The 13,916-nt window shown below is 38.6% G+C and overlaps 1 protein-coding gene across 3 annotated transcripts; it reads right to left on the bottom strand.

Moving 5' to 3' along the window:
• Positions 1-2,218: 2,218 nt before the first annotated feature.
• Positions 2,219-13,797, bottom strand: LOC139203746 (long-chain-fatty-acid--CoA ligase ACSBG2-like). Of its 3 annotated transcripts, none has more exons than XM_070833603.1 (15): positions 13,653-13,797; positions 12,089-12,157; positions 11,717-11,898; positions 10,121-10,404; positions 9,020-9,108; positions 7,755-7,875; positions 7,582-7,662; positions 7,338-7,487; positions 6,216-6,383; positions 5,952-6,133; positions 4,928-5,161; positions 4,228-4,445; positions 3,479-3,618; positions 3,152-3,395; positions 2,219-2,820 (listed from the first exon to the last, which is right to left on the bottom strand). In XM_070833603.1, exons 2-15 carry the CDS (start codon positions 12,145-12,147, stop codon positions 2,741-2,743), a joined length of 2,232 nt encoding a protein of 743 aa, XP_070689704.1. In that variant the 5' UTR covers positions 12,148-12,157; positions 13,653-13,797; the 3' UTR covers positions 2,219-2,740. The 3 variants fall into 3 exon arrangements, with proteins under 3 accessions (XP_070689704.1, XP_070689707.1, XP_070689705.1); XM_070833606.1 differs by having other exon boundaries at positions 13,600-13,678; XM_070833604.1 differs by lacking the exon at positions 13,653-13,797 and having other exon boundaries at positions 12,089-12,219.
• Between the last annotated feature and the right edge of the window lie 119 nt (positions 13,798-13,916).

Raw genomic sequence — 13,916 nt, 5'->3', positions numbered from 1 at the left:
GGTGTTTATCAGAATGAGAAGCAGGTTTATTGCCAAGTATTACAAGGACTTTTACCTTGGTACATTGGTTTATAATAAAAAAAACATACATATATAAATGTTTACAATACGGGATATGAGAGAAATTTATTAATAAACACTGTACACTATATTTGTTTATAAAAGCTAGATAAAGCAATAAAAGGTTCCTGTACAATCAATAGTTCAGTGCAGCACAGATGACTCACACATTGTATGAGTGAACAGATTATACACAGAATGAGTCAGATATTAAAGCAGTGGAGCCTCCTAAGTGCCACCTAATGTGGAATAATCGCACAGTTCTTTGTGTTCAAAAGAGCTGAGAGGGTGGAAGAGTTTGTATATCTATAGGAATAAATCATGCTGTAAAGTTAACCTCATTAAAAATAAGCTTTTATGGAAGTTTGAAGAAAAATGGTTCTAAAATAACCTGCAAAAGCCAAAGTTAAGAACATGAAGTATCACATGTTACATCTCAGGTCATTCATCAAGTCAAAGGTCTTTAGTTGCACAGTTTAGAACAGGTGTTCTTCCTCTTTTAGGTCAGTCGATTGACCACAATGCGCCCTTTTTTCTTTTTTCTCCTGCACAAGTCATGATGATTTTAGTGGGTTCATTTTCCATGAATCGGCTCGACTAAACACAGGAATATTCGGGCAAAAAACTGGAATCTCTATTACATTTCAGTGTGTTTAATTTAGCTTACTCTGTTTAATAAAACAGAAAAAGGCCTGTTTTATTTAAGTAGCATTTATCCTGGTTTCTCCAGTTATACATAGTTAATGTTTTCACAGTGGTTTAAGAGTCCTGTAGACAGTGATGGCCTGATGGTCGGACTGTGAAAGTGCACTTTATTTAGATGTTATCTGTAGTGAACAACCTCGTACAAATAGTTTAAATAGTCAAACATGTTGGAGGATAAGATGCATAGATATATTTTCTTTTCCTCTGGCTAAACTACGGCAGTTTTGTTTCAAATGCCATCGTAACTTTAACAATCTGACAAACTGTTCTGCAATTAGAAGCAACACAACCAGTTGTCCAAGAATGCAATCTGATACACCTGTGGGCCCATGGGGAATTTTTCTAGATGTTTGTCTTTCAGTTTGAGGTGAAGAAAACAGAACTACAGCACAGACAGCAGCAGGAGCGATGTAGCAAAAACCAGGACCTCCTCTCAGTAAACAGAAACAATAATGATGAAGACCAAAACACAGTGAAAATACATGAATTTAGACCTGTGTTGATGTGGTTTACATGTTTTCTCCATGTTTGCTTCGGTCCTCGTTACCAAAGTTTCAAATGGCCATAAAATATTAGGCTTAATTTTTTTAGCTGCATTGTCAGTCCACTTTAAAAAATCAAAACGCACTGACTCTTGTAATAAAAATATGTAAATATATATCTTGAATACAAGTAGCAGTGAAAAATATCTCTACCAACCCACAAAATATAGCAAAAAAACCCCTAAAATCAAGATAAACGTAGATGCGGAGTCCTATTTGACTTTACATTTTGTCATCCTTTTCAGAATAAGAGGGATGATCATCTTTATAATGCTAAAACAATGAATTGATCAGAAAATACATCACTAAGTATTTTGGTTTATTCTAATTTATAAACGAGACAAACAGTCTACAGCCATGGTAGCGTTCACGAAGATAACCAGTAAAATTACAATTTATCTTGAGGTGAACATGAATGTTGTACCAAATTTCATTGTAATACTTTTATTAGTTCATGTTTAACTAAAAACCTCAAACGTCAACCTCATGGTGGCAAATTTTTTTTCCTTTTAAGCTTTGCTACAAATATCCATGTAGTCATCCTGAGGCCAAACACTTCACTGTGTTTAATTAGGACAAAAAAAAGCCTGAATAGTAGCATGTTCAGTCATATGTTGCCATAATTTTCAAAATTAGTCAGATGGTAATCTTTGAAAAGCTGAAAGGATTATTCGGCCACATGGTTTGATGAATTATAATTTATATTTTAAGTCATTAATCAAGCAAAAAGTGCCACATATTTGCTGATTCCAGCTTCTGTTTTGCACTTCGCTGCATCATATTTTAGTACATTTTATATTTTAAAGTGAAAATGTAACACAGATCTGATCAGATCCTTCCTGTATATGTTGTACACGCAAGTCGGCACATAAAAAAGCACGTTTAAATCTGGTTTGGTCAATTTGTCCAAATCACTCATTTTTTATTGACAATCATGGAACATCTATCACAAAATAAACATTTCAATATTTGTCAGACTGTACACACAGAAGCACAAATTAAAATGTACGCTTTACAATTTGCACACGCTTTGTGATTGGAGAAATTCAGACATTTGATATTCGTGTCACATTATAAAAATGCTTATTGTCTGCAGCTTTGCCGGATGTTGATTCTTTTACGTACAGAACATGAGAAGTTAATGATGACTGATGCCATCCAGCGTTTCTCAGTTATAATGTACAATTCACCTGTATATGCCACACAGTAAATGGCAAGATTTTGGCTCTGACTTGGGTGTTTTATTTACAAAATAGCTGCTGTGAAACAATATGTACATTTGACAGCTTAAATAAACCTCCCTTAAATACAACACAATCAGAAGCAGGATTTTTTTTTCTCTCCCTTAAGTCTCTTTTGCACTTTTAACATTCGGGGCACAATACAGTGTTCACGACCGCCTCTCTTCAGTATTATCTCATCTCAGTCTACTTCTATGCTGCTGCATACATTTCGTTTATTTTCTCCTCGTGCATCTTCACAACAATGGGCCTCCTCAGTTTCATGGTGGGTCCTGCACAGACAACAAAACAGAAAAACGGGTTAAAGCGCTCTAAAGATCCAGTTTCTGCACCATCACAATGGCAACATTTGATCCACCGTTTAAAAAAATGTTTCTGAGGGAGAGATTCAATCGCTATCGAGCAAACTCCCCTGGAATGTCGTCTGGCATACGACACAGTCACAAGGCTTGTCTTATTACGACATGACCTTGATTGAAGCTGATTAAACGCAACAGTAGACACAAATACTTCCTTAATATTAATATTGGGTGGAGACCTTTGCTCCAGTTTTAATACCAAAAGGAAGATAAAAGGAAGCAAAACAAAACTCCAGTAACTCACCAAGTTCTCCTCCAACGACAGAGAAGTCTCGCTCCAGGATGATCCACTTCTGGACCCTCTGGGCATTTGACGTCGCTTTGGCGTTGATGCGCTCGAAGCCCTCCTGAATGGCTTTGTAGATAGCTGGCTCCTTATTGGATATGATCTCTGACACCTTGGTCGCCGTGACACCGTGCTGCTGGCAGAAGTCCAAAGCCTCGGGGCTCAGGTCGTCCGTCGGTTCACCGTTGTCATCCATGGCACACTGTGGAAACGGAGAAAAGGGTCATTATTGTGTTTGTGTTATTTATTTAGTGGCTGTGACTGCATAAGCGTAGGTCCAGTTACTTTGAGAGTGAGCAGCATGGAGAGGAACTTGAGCTTGTCTCCGACCAGCATGGCGTTGCTGATGATTGGCACCTCAGCCTTCAGTGCATCCTCAATGGGCACAGGAGGGATGTTCTCTCCGCCAGCAGTGATAATCAGTTCTGCACAGAGACGACAGAAACACAATGACCTTTGTAGTTTCTGACACATCTTTGCTTTGTGTGTTTTCCTGGATATGTGCAAATGTTGTCTTTTATAGAACAACTAGTGGAGAAATTTATCATCAAGTTACCACCCCTAACTCTTAAGGCCAACTTCCTTTCACTGCAAACTCATGTAATACAGGAAAAGAACATCACAAAAAGTAATGTAAAAAAAGTATGTTTAAAAATATGAATAAAAAGAGTGCATTTGCATGCATAAATGCATAAATGATTTGTTGGATGATTTATAGAAAGTTAAATGGATAATTAAATCAATTTAAGTTAACTTAAAAATAATTTAAGTCACCTTAGACTTATTATGTAATTATGAGTTCCAGTTCATTTCACCTCTAAAGTGTACCTAAGTGCAGTACAGATAAATGAATAATACAGAACAAATGTCCTGTCTAAATGCACTTCCCACCATGGACTCTTAATGCTCGGGTGGACCAATAAAGACTTATGGGATGTCCCTGTGTAAATCCATGTTTCATACCAAAAATGCCCCAAAGAGATTCTAGTAGTGCATTTTCCACAAACTAAGACCATATAAAGAAGACATCTCACCCTTGATCCTTCCTGTGATGTACAGGAAGTCGCGCTGGTCGTGTCTTCCCAGATCTCCGGAGTGCAGCCAGCCGTCCTCGTCTATAGCCTCTGCTGTTTTGTCCGGCATGTTCAGGTAGCCCATAAACACGTGCCGACCCCAGAAACATATCTCTCCAGTCCCCTCCTTATCTGGCTTGTCCAGCTTAGTCTTGCAGCCTGGTATCACCTTTCCACAACTGGATAGACAAATCATAAGTCAACAACATGCTCACACAGACCTGACATGACCAAAAGTTGCACAACTGCACCCCTAATGACGTATAACACAACGTCAGTAGTATCTGTGATTATTTAAAGCACTGGTTTAAGGATTAAGTAGTAAATGGTTTGTTCCAGTAGTTCCCAGTGAGCAAAGACGGCAAAGATTTAAAGCTCTAATAATCAATATTTTCATATTAACATTGGACCACATGACTACTTGTCATGCAAGTGTGCCACATCAATTTTATAAGGTGTTAATCTAATGAAACACACAAAACATCTGTATTGTGTTTACAGCTTGTTTTTGTTGACCCCAAAAAATAAATTACTAAGGATTGAAATGTAAAGTATGCTTAATGGTGCTTTAATAGCTGTTTGGGACGGGTCACCACTTTGTTAGATTAGATATATCAACAAAACATTTTAATTATATTTTCCATAATGCTTTGCGTCTGACCTTGTGATGTGGTAGTCGTCGTTAAGGGAGATGGTGTGCGGGCCAGAGCTTTCACTCATGCCGTATAGCTCCAACAAAGGGATGTTCAGACTCAAGAAGTACTCCAGACTTTCTTTGGTGATCGGGGCAGCGCCTGTGAAGCAGACCTTGCAGCGGTCTAAGCCCAGCGCAGCACGCACCTTCTTAAAGACCACATTATTAGCCAGCATGAAGCCCCATGGCACCCGATTCTCCCTGTAAAACAAAAGGTAACAGGTCATATTTTTTAAATAATTTGATAGGAATTAAAAAGGAAACATCACCTAGATGGCAACGTTGATCTAGCTGTTGTTCATTAATATTTTTGGTGATAACCTGGCTTTTTTCCAGCACCGCCATGAAGTTGATAATTGTGTTTTTTATATGATTTGACAACTATTACACGGATTTCCAAGAAATTTGGTATAAACATTCATGGACCGCTATGGATATATTGTAAACACTTTGGTGATCCCATGACTTAACATCTAGCTCCATCATTGAGTCAAAATTTCGCATTGGTAGGCGCATTGCATTTACTAAAGAAAAATAAATTAATTTATAACTACCATAACATAATTTATAACATAACATAAGCACAATTTTCATGTAATTATGAGATACTGTGTGGTAATATTAATATAAAAAGTCATAACTATGAGACCATTTGTCCATCTATGAATGCAATGCTCTTCTATACCTGTATAACAAAATACAGTAATATTTACAGCATACAATTACATAAATGCAAAGTTAATGCCAATCCCATCCGCTGTACTTTGTGTTAATTGATATCTAGCAAATGTTAACACGTTAGAGAAGAACTGCCATTGCCACTGTTGAGATAGGGATGACTCATACCAATATCTGTGGAAACCTTGTCCCATGCTTTAAAAAAGCGTTATGGTCCAGTCATGATAATCGCAACCAAATAAAAAGGGGTTTTGTTTTCAACCAGGTGCACAAACACCTGACATGTGCTCTAACATCCCTGCTGCTGTCTCACCTGTTCATAACACTGTAGTTGTACTGCAGGCCTATGGACTTGGCCCAGTCCGCCACTCTCTTCTTCATTGGCGACACCTTGGCACCGACAGCTTTCATCTTCTCCTGCATCTTCTCCCACACGCGAGGGACCCCCAGGAAACACGTTGGGCGAGCTTCTTTCAGGGTGGTTACTAAGGAGCCCTGGAAAAATCAACGGGGATATGGTCACAAAAAGAAACCTTCATTATCAATTCCATGTTTATACAACAGTAGGCATCTTTACCTTGAGGGCATCTGGTTCTGCAAAGTAGGTGGTCACAGCAAAACTAATACACATCCACATGTCGAATATCTGGGCTGCCACGTGGCTAAGCGGCAGGTAACTGACCACCACCTCCTCAGCGTAGTTAATATTCACCATGGAAGCTGCTGTGTGGGCTGTCCATGTTAGCTGCACATTAAAAAGTAGGAGAGAAGACGTCAGTTTTTTTTAACTGAAATTTACTGAAATCAATTTTCCCTTTGAATTTTACAGTACAAATGCAAAGCAAAGAAACTGCTCACCAGACACACCAACATCAGCCTGCATTTCCATACATGCATGACATAAAAGGAATAATTCGATTTTGAAAATAGAGCAAACAGAGCTGCCCAAATATGGGCAGTGAAAGGGTTGGGATCAATAACTGTGCACAATTGGAACCTAAATTAGCACCAAATCTGAGGAGCCCCTGTCTGATTCTCTAGCTCCTGGAGTTCCCCAAGGCTCAACATTAGATCCTCCTCTTCATTTCTTTTACATAAATAGCTGATCAATGCAATACAAATGTGTTCTCAAAAAACCTGAGCTCTCTTCCCTATACAGAAACTACTGACACACTAAATTTATTCTGCCTCATTTTCACATGTTCTGTATTTTTTGGTGTAATGAATTTACTACACGTATTCATGTCCAGTTATCCTGCAGTACACATTGATTTGCGATTTCATCTTAATTGACCTTAATCACTATTTAAATTTTTTTTAATTTTACTTTAAACACAATTTTTTCACATTCAAAAAGCCTGTGCCTGTCAGACCTATCTATGTAAAGATTAAATGAAAGAAGGAACAGAGCTGAAACAATTAGTCAATAAACTGATCGACATAAAAGTAATTGGCAGCTATAAGGATAACTGATCAATTATTTCAATTATTTTTAAAGCAAACATAGTGAAAAAATTTCACGATATTCTCTGGTTCCAGCTTCTCAAATGAGAGGATTTGCTGCTTTGTTTGTCATATTTGACTGTAAATTGAATATCTTCTAAAACAGTCGCAAGTTGTTATACCTTAGAAGGAACATGTAAAAGCAGTTAAGTAGTGTGAAAACAATGAAAGTTGTTGTCTTATCTAGATCACTCACATTGTCATGGCTCAGCATGACTCCTTTAGGGGTGCCAGTGGTTCCAGAGGTATAGATGAGAGTGCAGCACTCGTTGGCTCTAAGACTGTCAATCACAGCATTCAGCTGCTCTTCAGGCACGTCCTCTCCCAGCTTCATGAACTCTGCCCACTGCAGAAATAAAAAGGTATTTTGCATTAAAAGTGGTGCATCTGTAGGCGTCACATACATTGCACTACCAGATGTTGTTGTTGAGTGAACGTACTGTGTACAGAGATGGTGCTTTCTGCTGCAGCTCGCCTCTATACTGAACAATGGCTTTCAGATGAGGTAGATGATCTTTAATCTGTTGGGAGAGGCAAATTAAACTGAGTCATGTGAGGAGAGAATAGTTATTACAGGCTCACAAGAGGGCGGTGAAGTAATAAAGCTCCTGACCTGCAGGATTTTGTCAAGCTGTTTCTGGTTCTCCACAACCAGTACGTTGGCCTCACAGTTGGCAGCAACATATTGACAAGCTTCAGGTGAGTTGGTAGTATAAATTCCAGTTGCAAGACCCCTATGGCACAAATCAGATACAGGACAGGAAAAAGCTTATTCAAATACACACCAGTTCACTGTGGATTTTACTAATTTGTAACGCAAGATTTGTATCACAAAACTGGCTAATAATTTTGTTCCAAACTATTTTCAGAGAAACTAAGCAGAAATTACTGAGGTCATTGTTTATTTTATTTATTCATTATTCTTTTTAAAACCTTAGTTTAACCAGAAGAGTCTGAGTGAGATTGAAAACCTGTTTTTCAAGAGTTTCTGGGGCAACATAGGCTCTATTAACAATGCGCTAAAACCATAAGACAGCTAACACCATATATTCTATCCTAGAAACAACCTAAATACCATTTTAAATTGACCTAAAATGTGCAAACCAATCTGACGCAACACATCAAGAATCAAAAATACCCCCAAAAAATCGACAGCTAGAAGAGAGAGCGCACAGTTTCTGCATTATCCACATTTATCCACAGGCCATTGCACTATTGAACACTTAAATCTACTATACTGAATTCACCCATATTCTACCAACCTCATGTATATATTGGAACCTGTACATAGTAATTCCATATTTACTCCAGCATCTTTGCACTCTGTATCATTGCACTACTGTCTTTTCACACTCTGTCATAGTTGTTTTTTTTTAAAACCTATACTTTTTTGCTGAAGTTAAATGTGTGTTTACTTTGGTCAGCTTTGTTGCTCTTGTCTCCCTTTTTGTCTGGTTATGTGTGAGTACACGAGAGCAGCGGAAAAACCAAAGTCAAATTCCTTGTATGTGTTCTCATACTTGGCCAGTAAAGCTGATTCTGATTCTGATTAATGATTAATGATTTAAACTGATACATTTGTTTTACTGGATATTTCATCGACTGCAGAAATGTATGTTTTTTCACTTAATCATCTGAAAATAGCAGCTGAATGCCAAACACTGACAATACTTGCTGTTGCGTCCAAAGGATTCTAGACAGCAGTGAGGAAAAGGCCTAACACCTACATTAGGTTCCCTGAGACTTTAAACTGGTGCAGGCAGAGACACAGAGATGGACTTTGAGATAAGCACAGATGTTGATAAGCGTGCAGTGTCAGGTGAAACAATGCTGAAAGTCAACACGGAATCTACCTCAGTGCCTCAAACGTGGTCTTACCCTGCAAAGATGCAGCCGATGTCTGAGATAAACCACTCGGGGGCGTTGAATCCCAATATGCCCACGCCATGGTAACGCTCCAGCCCCAACTAAAACGAGACAAGTTGTGTGTGTTTTTTTGAGAACATGTATCTTTAATGACACAGTGCCTCCATTACTTTTGACCTACATCTCGTTTCAAAAGCCACTCCAATTCATGGAACACAAACATGCCCATGAAACAAGATATGTAACACAAGCTGTGAATTTCACACACCCAAGTGTTGGTTTTCAGCAGCTATTTCTCTCACTACGGAGATTACAGTGAGAGACGGAGTAAATTCTGAGGCACTGTTTACAAAATAAATGCCAGAAAGCTTTATGCAGCCTGCAGTATCTGATATATAGTTAATGTCACACTAATGTCACAGGAATGCATACATTGAATCAAAAACTACTGCTATGCTAGTTTAGTTTACTTAAGATAAGTAGAGTAGAGTATCACCTACAATGCAGGCAAAAAGTAATAGCTAGTGATGTTTGTCATTGCTCTACTTCAGCACACTGGGTTTGATTTAAACAGTGACTATGACTTTAAAGTGCTGATGGTCCCCATGTCCACTCAAGGTGTGAAACTTTATCCCTAATCATCCAGTTTTACTACAACACAGGAGAGTAATGATTATAAATGCAAAGCAACCAAGACTTAGGACTTTAGGAATTTTTTGGAGGCCAGGCTAAAAGCAAAAAGCCCCTGAAGCAGGCACTAAAGGTCGGGTGGAGCATCACTGGGAAAGATACCAAACGGCTGCAGGGTTGTACCATTAAATATGATGACATTATTACAAACTGTTATAATTCTTCCTCTGTGTATAAACTGTCATGTGCAATAAATCAATTTGCATTTTCTGTTCCAGAAAATTGCTGCAGCACGTATAATGTTAAAACATCCACCAGCCACCACTTTAATCTCACAGTTAATGTTTCACTTAGAATCCGATGTGCTGAAGTAGAGAGCCAACACACCAAAAAAAAAAAGTGTCACTGCAGAAATATTTCCTGATTGTAATAGTACAACACAGTGAAACATATATATATAAGTCCATTAGCAAACAAACAAACCTTTAGGAAACTTTTAGCAGCTGCCCGACACTGGTCATAGTAGTGCCTCCAGGTCAGGGTCACCCACTGGCCCTCTTTCTTGGAAGCTAAGGCTGGATGATCCCCATATTTTTCCACCGTTTCCAGGAACATCTGATGGATGGTTATGGGCGTCACTGAGGCCGGGCCTGAGCCCTCCATCCTCAGCCTTACTGCCTTGTCTCTGCTGGAGCTCCATGGCTGGTCAGCTGGGGCCAGAGTCGTTGATACATTTGCAGGCGTCAGGGGAACTGCCTTGGGCTCTCCTGTATTGGGACAACAAGGACAGCATTTACCCGCCATCAATGACAAGTCAAATTCAGATGACTCGCACCGCACCAAGACACAGCAAGCTCGCAGAAGAGTCAGGTGTGGGAGAGGACAGCAGACATCTCTGGACTACGACTGTGTACACCTGCTGGCTCAGAGCAACATGATTGGGAGGTTATGCAGCGAACGGGGGAGGCTAAGCTGTCACCTGAGACGAAGCAGGAAGCTATGAAATGTCCATGCCTACCTGCCAATCAGGTTTGGTTAGAGGAAGAATTATTGTTTCAATAGAAAGTAGATTTGAGTTACTAGATTAGTTACTCAAAGATTGATTGAGATTGAAAGAACACAGTCACAATAATACTGCATTTGTTTGTTTTTTTACAAAATAATGCACAAAGGCCTTGCTAAAATTCTCTCGTTTTTCGCATTTTATTCTTTTTTTTTATTATTGTGCACAATGTTATTTTATTTTCCTGTCATCGCTCTGTCTTTTTATCTATTTTTTTAGTACCAGTCTCTCAGATAGTATTGATTTTTGTTTGCTCTTCTTTACCTGAAGTAAAAAAAAATCTGTTTTATCTTGCAGTCAGCTTCCCACAAAACATGTTCTCAACCCTTTGACACAACACTTTCGCCCCCAGCAGTTCATCTATTGGTACAGCTCTTTGACCTCAGGTGCATTTCCTCTTTGCAGTGAGGCTCATGGCTGTTAATACTTCATTTTAAGGTAGTCCAGTTTTACACAGCTTCACTGAACTCCAGCTCTTTTCATAAAGGTCACAAATGTCTGTCAATTGATGCACAAACTTATTTTATTCCGATCTTATTTTCTAAATAGCATGCTCTCCATGTTATCTGTCTTCTTCTACTGACTAATTCAGTATTATTCTATCTTTCTGTATTTCATTTTCCTTGATTATATTGTACACAAGCTCATGTTGCTTGCAAGACACACAGAGCCCAGAGTTTATGTTAATTAATCAGTTCAGTCCCTCACATATTTCATTCAAATCCATTTAAAAAACTTGCTCTTTCTGTCATAATTGACCTTTTACTGTCTGTTTTTTTATGTGATGTGTTTTATTGTTGCTTTCTAAATGTCCTTTTTGCTTTGTTTGCTTACATTTCTGCCCTTTTGGTTTTTTAAAGCCATATTCCACAGTCTATTCATCATCCTTTTTTGACAGACTGCATATTTCTACAAGTTCAACCTAAGAGCGATGCAGCCTTCTCAGATTGTATCATTTGAATAGTCTGTATCTTTTCCTATCAAGTTAGTTCCTCTCTCCAAACTCAGACTCTTACCAGATGAAAGTCCCTCTGCAGCTCCATCCAGCTCAGTAGATCTGGCAGGAAGGTTCTCCTTGTTCTCTGAAGTTGATGCTGCACTGAGCTCAGCTGTGGCGGCTTCTCCGTTTAGGATGAGAGTGGAGTGGGTCTTTATGTTTGAGGAGTCTGACACAGTCTGTGCCTTTTGGGTAATGATGCTGTGAAAGACATCGAGTACCCAAAAATATAATATCAAATGTTATCCAAAAATGAAAAAATTTAATTTTGAGATCCGCAGTTTAAAGTTTAATAATACTACTACTAATAATAATAAATGGATCAAATCAACAAAAAAATCATTTGGAAAAAAACTAAAAAGTAGTTTGGGATGTGCATAATTTTACTTACCTTGCAGTGTTTCCATTCATGATTGCAACACCATTGCTCGAATCTTTTTTACAACTCATCGTGTATTAGCTGGAATAAGAGAGAAATCTTAAATGGACATGAAGTAAAATTAGTATTAAAACACTTCAGACGTCCTCCTCTGAGGACCCTCCATGCAGATAAGATCTCCTGTTATGAAATGGCTCATTTATACGAGACTGACATTCACAAAAGCCATTGCAACAGATCAGAGCCAATGACCGCCATCGCTCATGATCACATAAGGCAGTGGGCTAAATGTCAGAACTTTGATTAGTGCTTGCATGCAGATGTGCCAATGCTTTCTGGCTCAATATTCAAACTCTTTGCCCCAGATTGTGAGAAGTTTTAACCTTTAGAAGCAGAATACACAGTATTCTATTCATATGCACAGTATTTCTCAGTCATCACTGGTTAACTCAGATATTAGATAAAATGTTGTCAAAATGACGAGAGCATGGCTTGAGCGCTCCCCCTCTTGTGTATGTGATGAAGGCAATGAAATAATGCCATCTAGTGGACACTATTCAATTAACTGCCTTATGGTCACAAGTTTTATCTTCAACCATCTACTCTGCAAAACAGTAAATCAATAAAAAAAAAATCCACATAGATAAAATATAAATTAACAACAAATGAGCAAATTCCCTGACATATGTCATCACACATTTGTAAACTAAATCGTATTTGATCAAGATCTGCCAACCCAGCAGACTCAGCCTGACCTCAGGTTTTTAAGATTACTTAAGTCAAGATTTCTCTGGAGCAAAGTTCATACGACTTACAAAACTACAGTGTGGCAATATGAAGTGGCAACAGCTCAGTCTTTGCCCTGGATTATGTAATTATCAATTAAAGTGCCCTGTAATGCACAAAAAGCAGATTTCAGTCTCATTACCAACCTGGATTTGCCCGTTACCCAGACAAGGAGGCATTACCTTTGAAAAAAATGTCTTAAGTTGAATCTTTAAGTAAATACAGTAAAAGTCCTACAGTCCCATAGGAAATACCAGCGAATCAGTCTGAGTGTGTAAAGATGAGATCCAGGAGAAAACACTTCATACTTGCAGCTGTTTGTTTAGCTTTTAGCTAAAGCCAATAGTTGTGGAGAGAAATGTTTAAAGAAAAACTCAGTCACAGGTCAAACAATAAAAGTCGAGGACTGGGCTGACATCAGATGGGGGTATATCCATATTTTAGTCTTGTGTTTGTCTCAAACATAATTACCATACATCCCTGCAGGCTGGTGACTTCAATGTGCTTCTGTCAACATGTAAAAACTCCAAAAGGATGCATGGTGGTGCACTGCCATTAAAAACCTACCTTAATCTGTGAGATTCATTTTTTATTTCTGTAATTAAACCCACAAATTAACACATGACTAAAAAGTTTTCTGTGTGCAACTTGGTGTAGAAATCCTCATAATTAACATGTAGTCCCAATGAAACTTCTGACAACAAAAAGACACCATACACAAGTTTTTTCACACTTACTGTCAAAACCTTCAAAAAGCATTCAATGGAGACATTTTGCAGATGATAACTACCTTTTCTGAAGCTGACTGGGATCAACTTGACTGCTGCTGTCAGGTGCAGGAGAGACCTGAGTCAACCTTTGCTGGGCGCAGGTGATCAACTGTTGCCCCTTGAACAAACTATCAGCCTATAGAGGACTTTCATGAGTGCATACCAAGTCCCCACACACTCGTCCAGAGCAAGAGAGACTTGCGCAATCCTCTGAACACCTGCTGCTGACGCCGATCCACAGATAAACTTGACCAAAGGTTATGGCTCCTCGAGGTGAAGACGAC

Source organism: Pempheris klunzingeri, chromosome 7, assembly GCF_042242105.1.
Source record: "Pempheris klunzingeri isolate RE-2024b chromosome 7, fPemKlu1.hap1, whole genome shotgun sequence".
Lineage (NCBI taxonomy): Eukaryota > Metazoa > Chordata > Actinopteri > Acropomatiformes > Pempheridae > Pempheris > Pempheris klunzingeri.
Note: the sequence above shows the minus strand (reverse complement) of the source record. Positions and strands in the feature narration are given on the sequence as shown.

What these genes read in the sequence shown, in the direction of transcription:
- LOC139203746 (XM_070833603.1), bottom strand. Translation starts at nt 12,147, where the DNA reads ATGAGTTGTAAAAAAGATTCGAGCAATGGTGTTGCAATCATGAATGGA. An exon ending in TGCAGAGGGACTTTCATCTG is followed by an intron (nt 10,405 to 11,716) that starts GTAAGAGTCTGA and finishes GTCCCAATACAG; the next exon opens with GAGAGCCCAAGGCAGTTCCC. An exon ending in TGTCGTTGGAGGAGAACTTG is followed by an intron (nt 2,821 to 3,151) that starts GTGAGTTACTGG and finishes TTGTCTGTGCAG; the next exon opens with GACCCACCATGAAACTGAGG.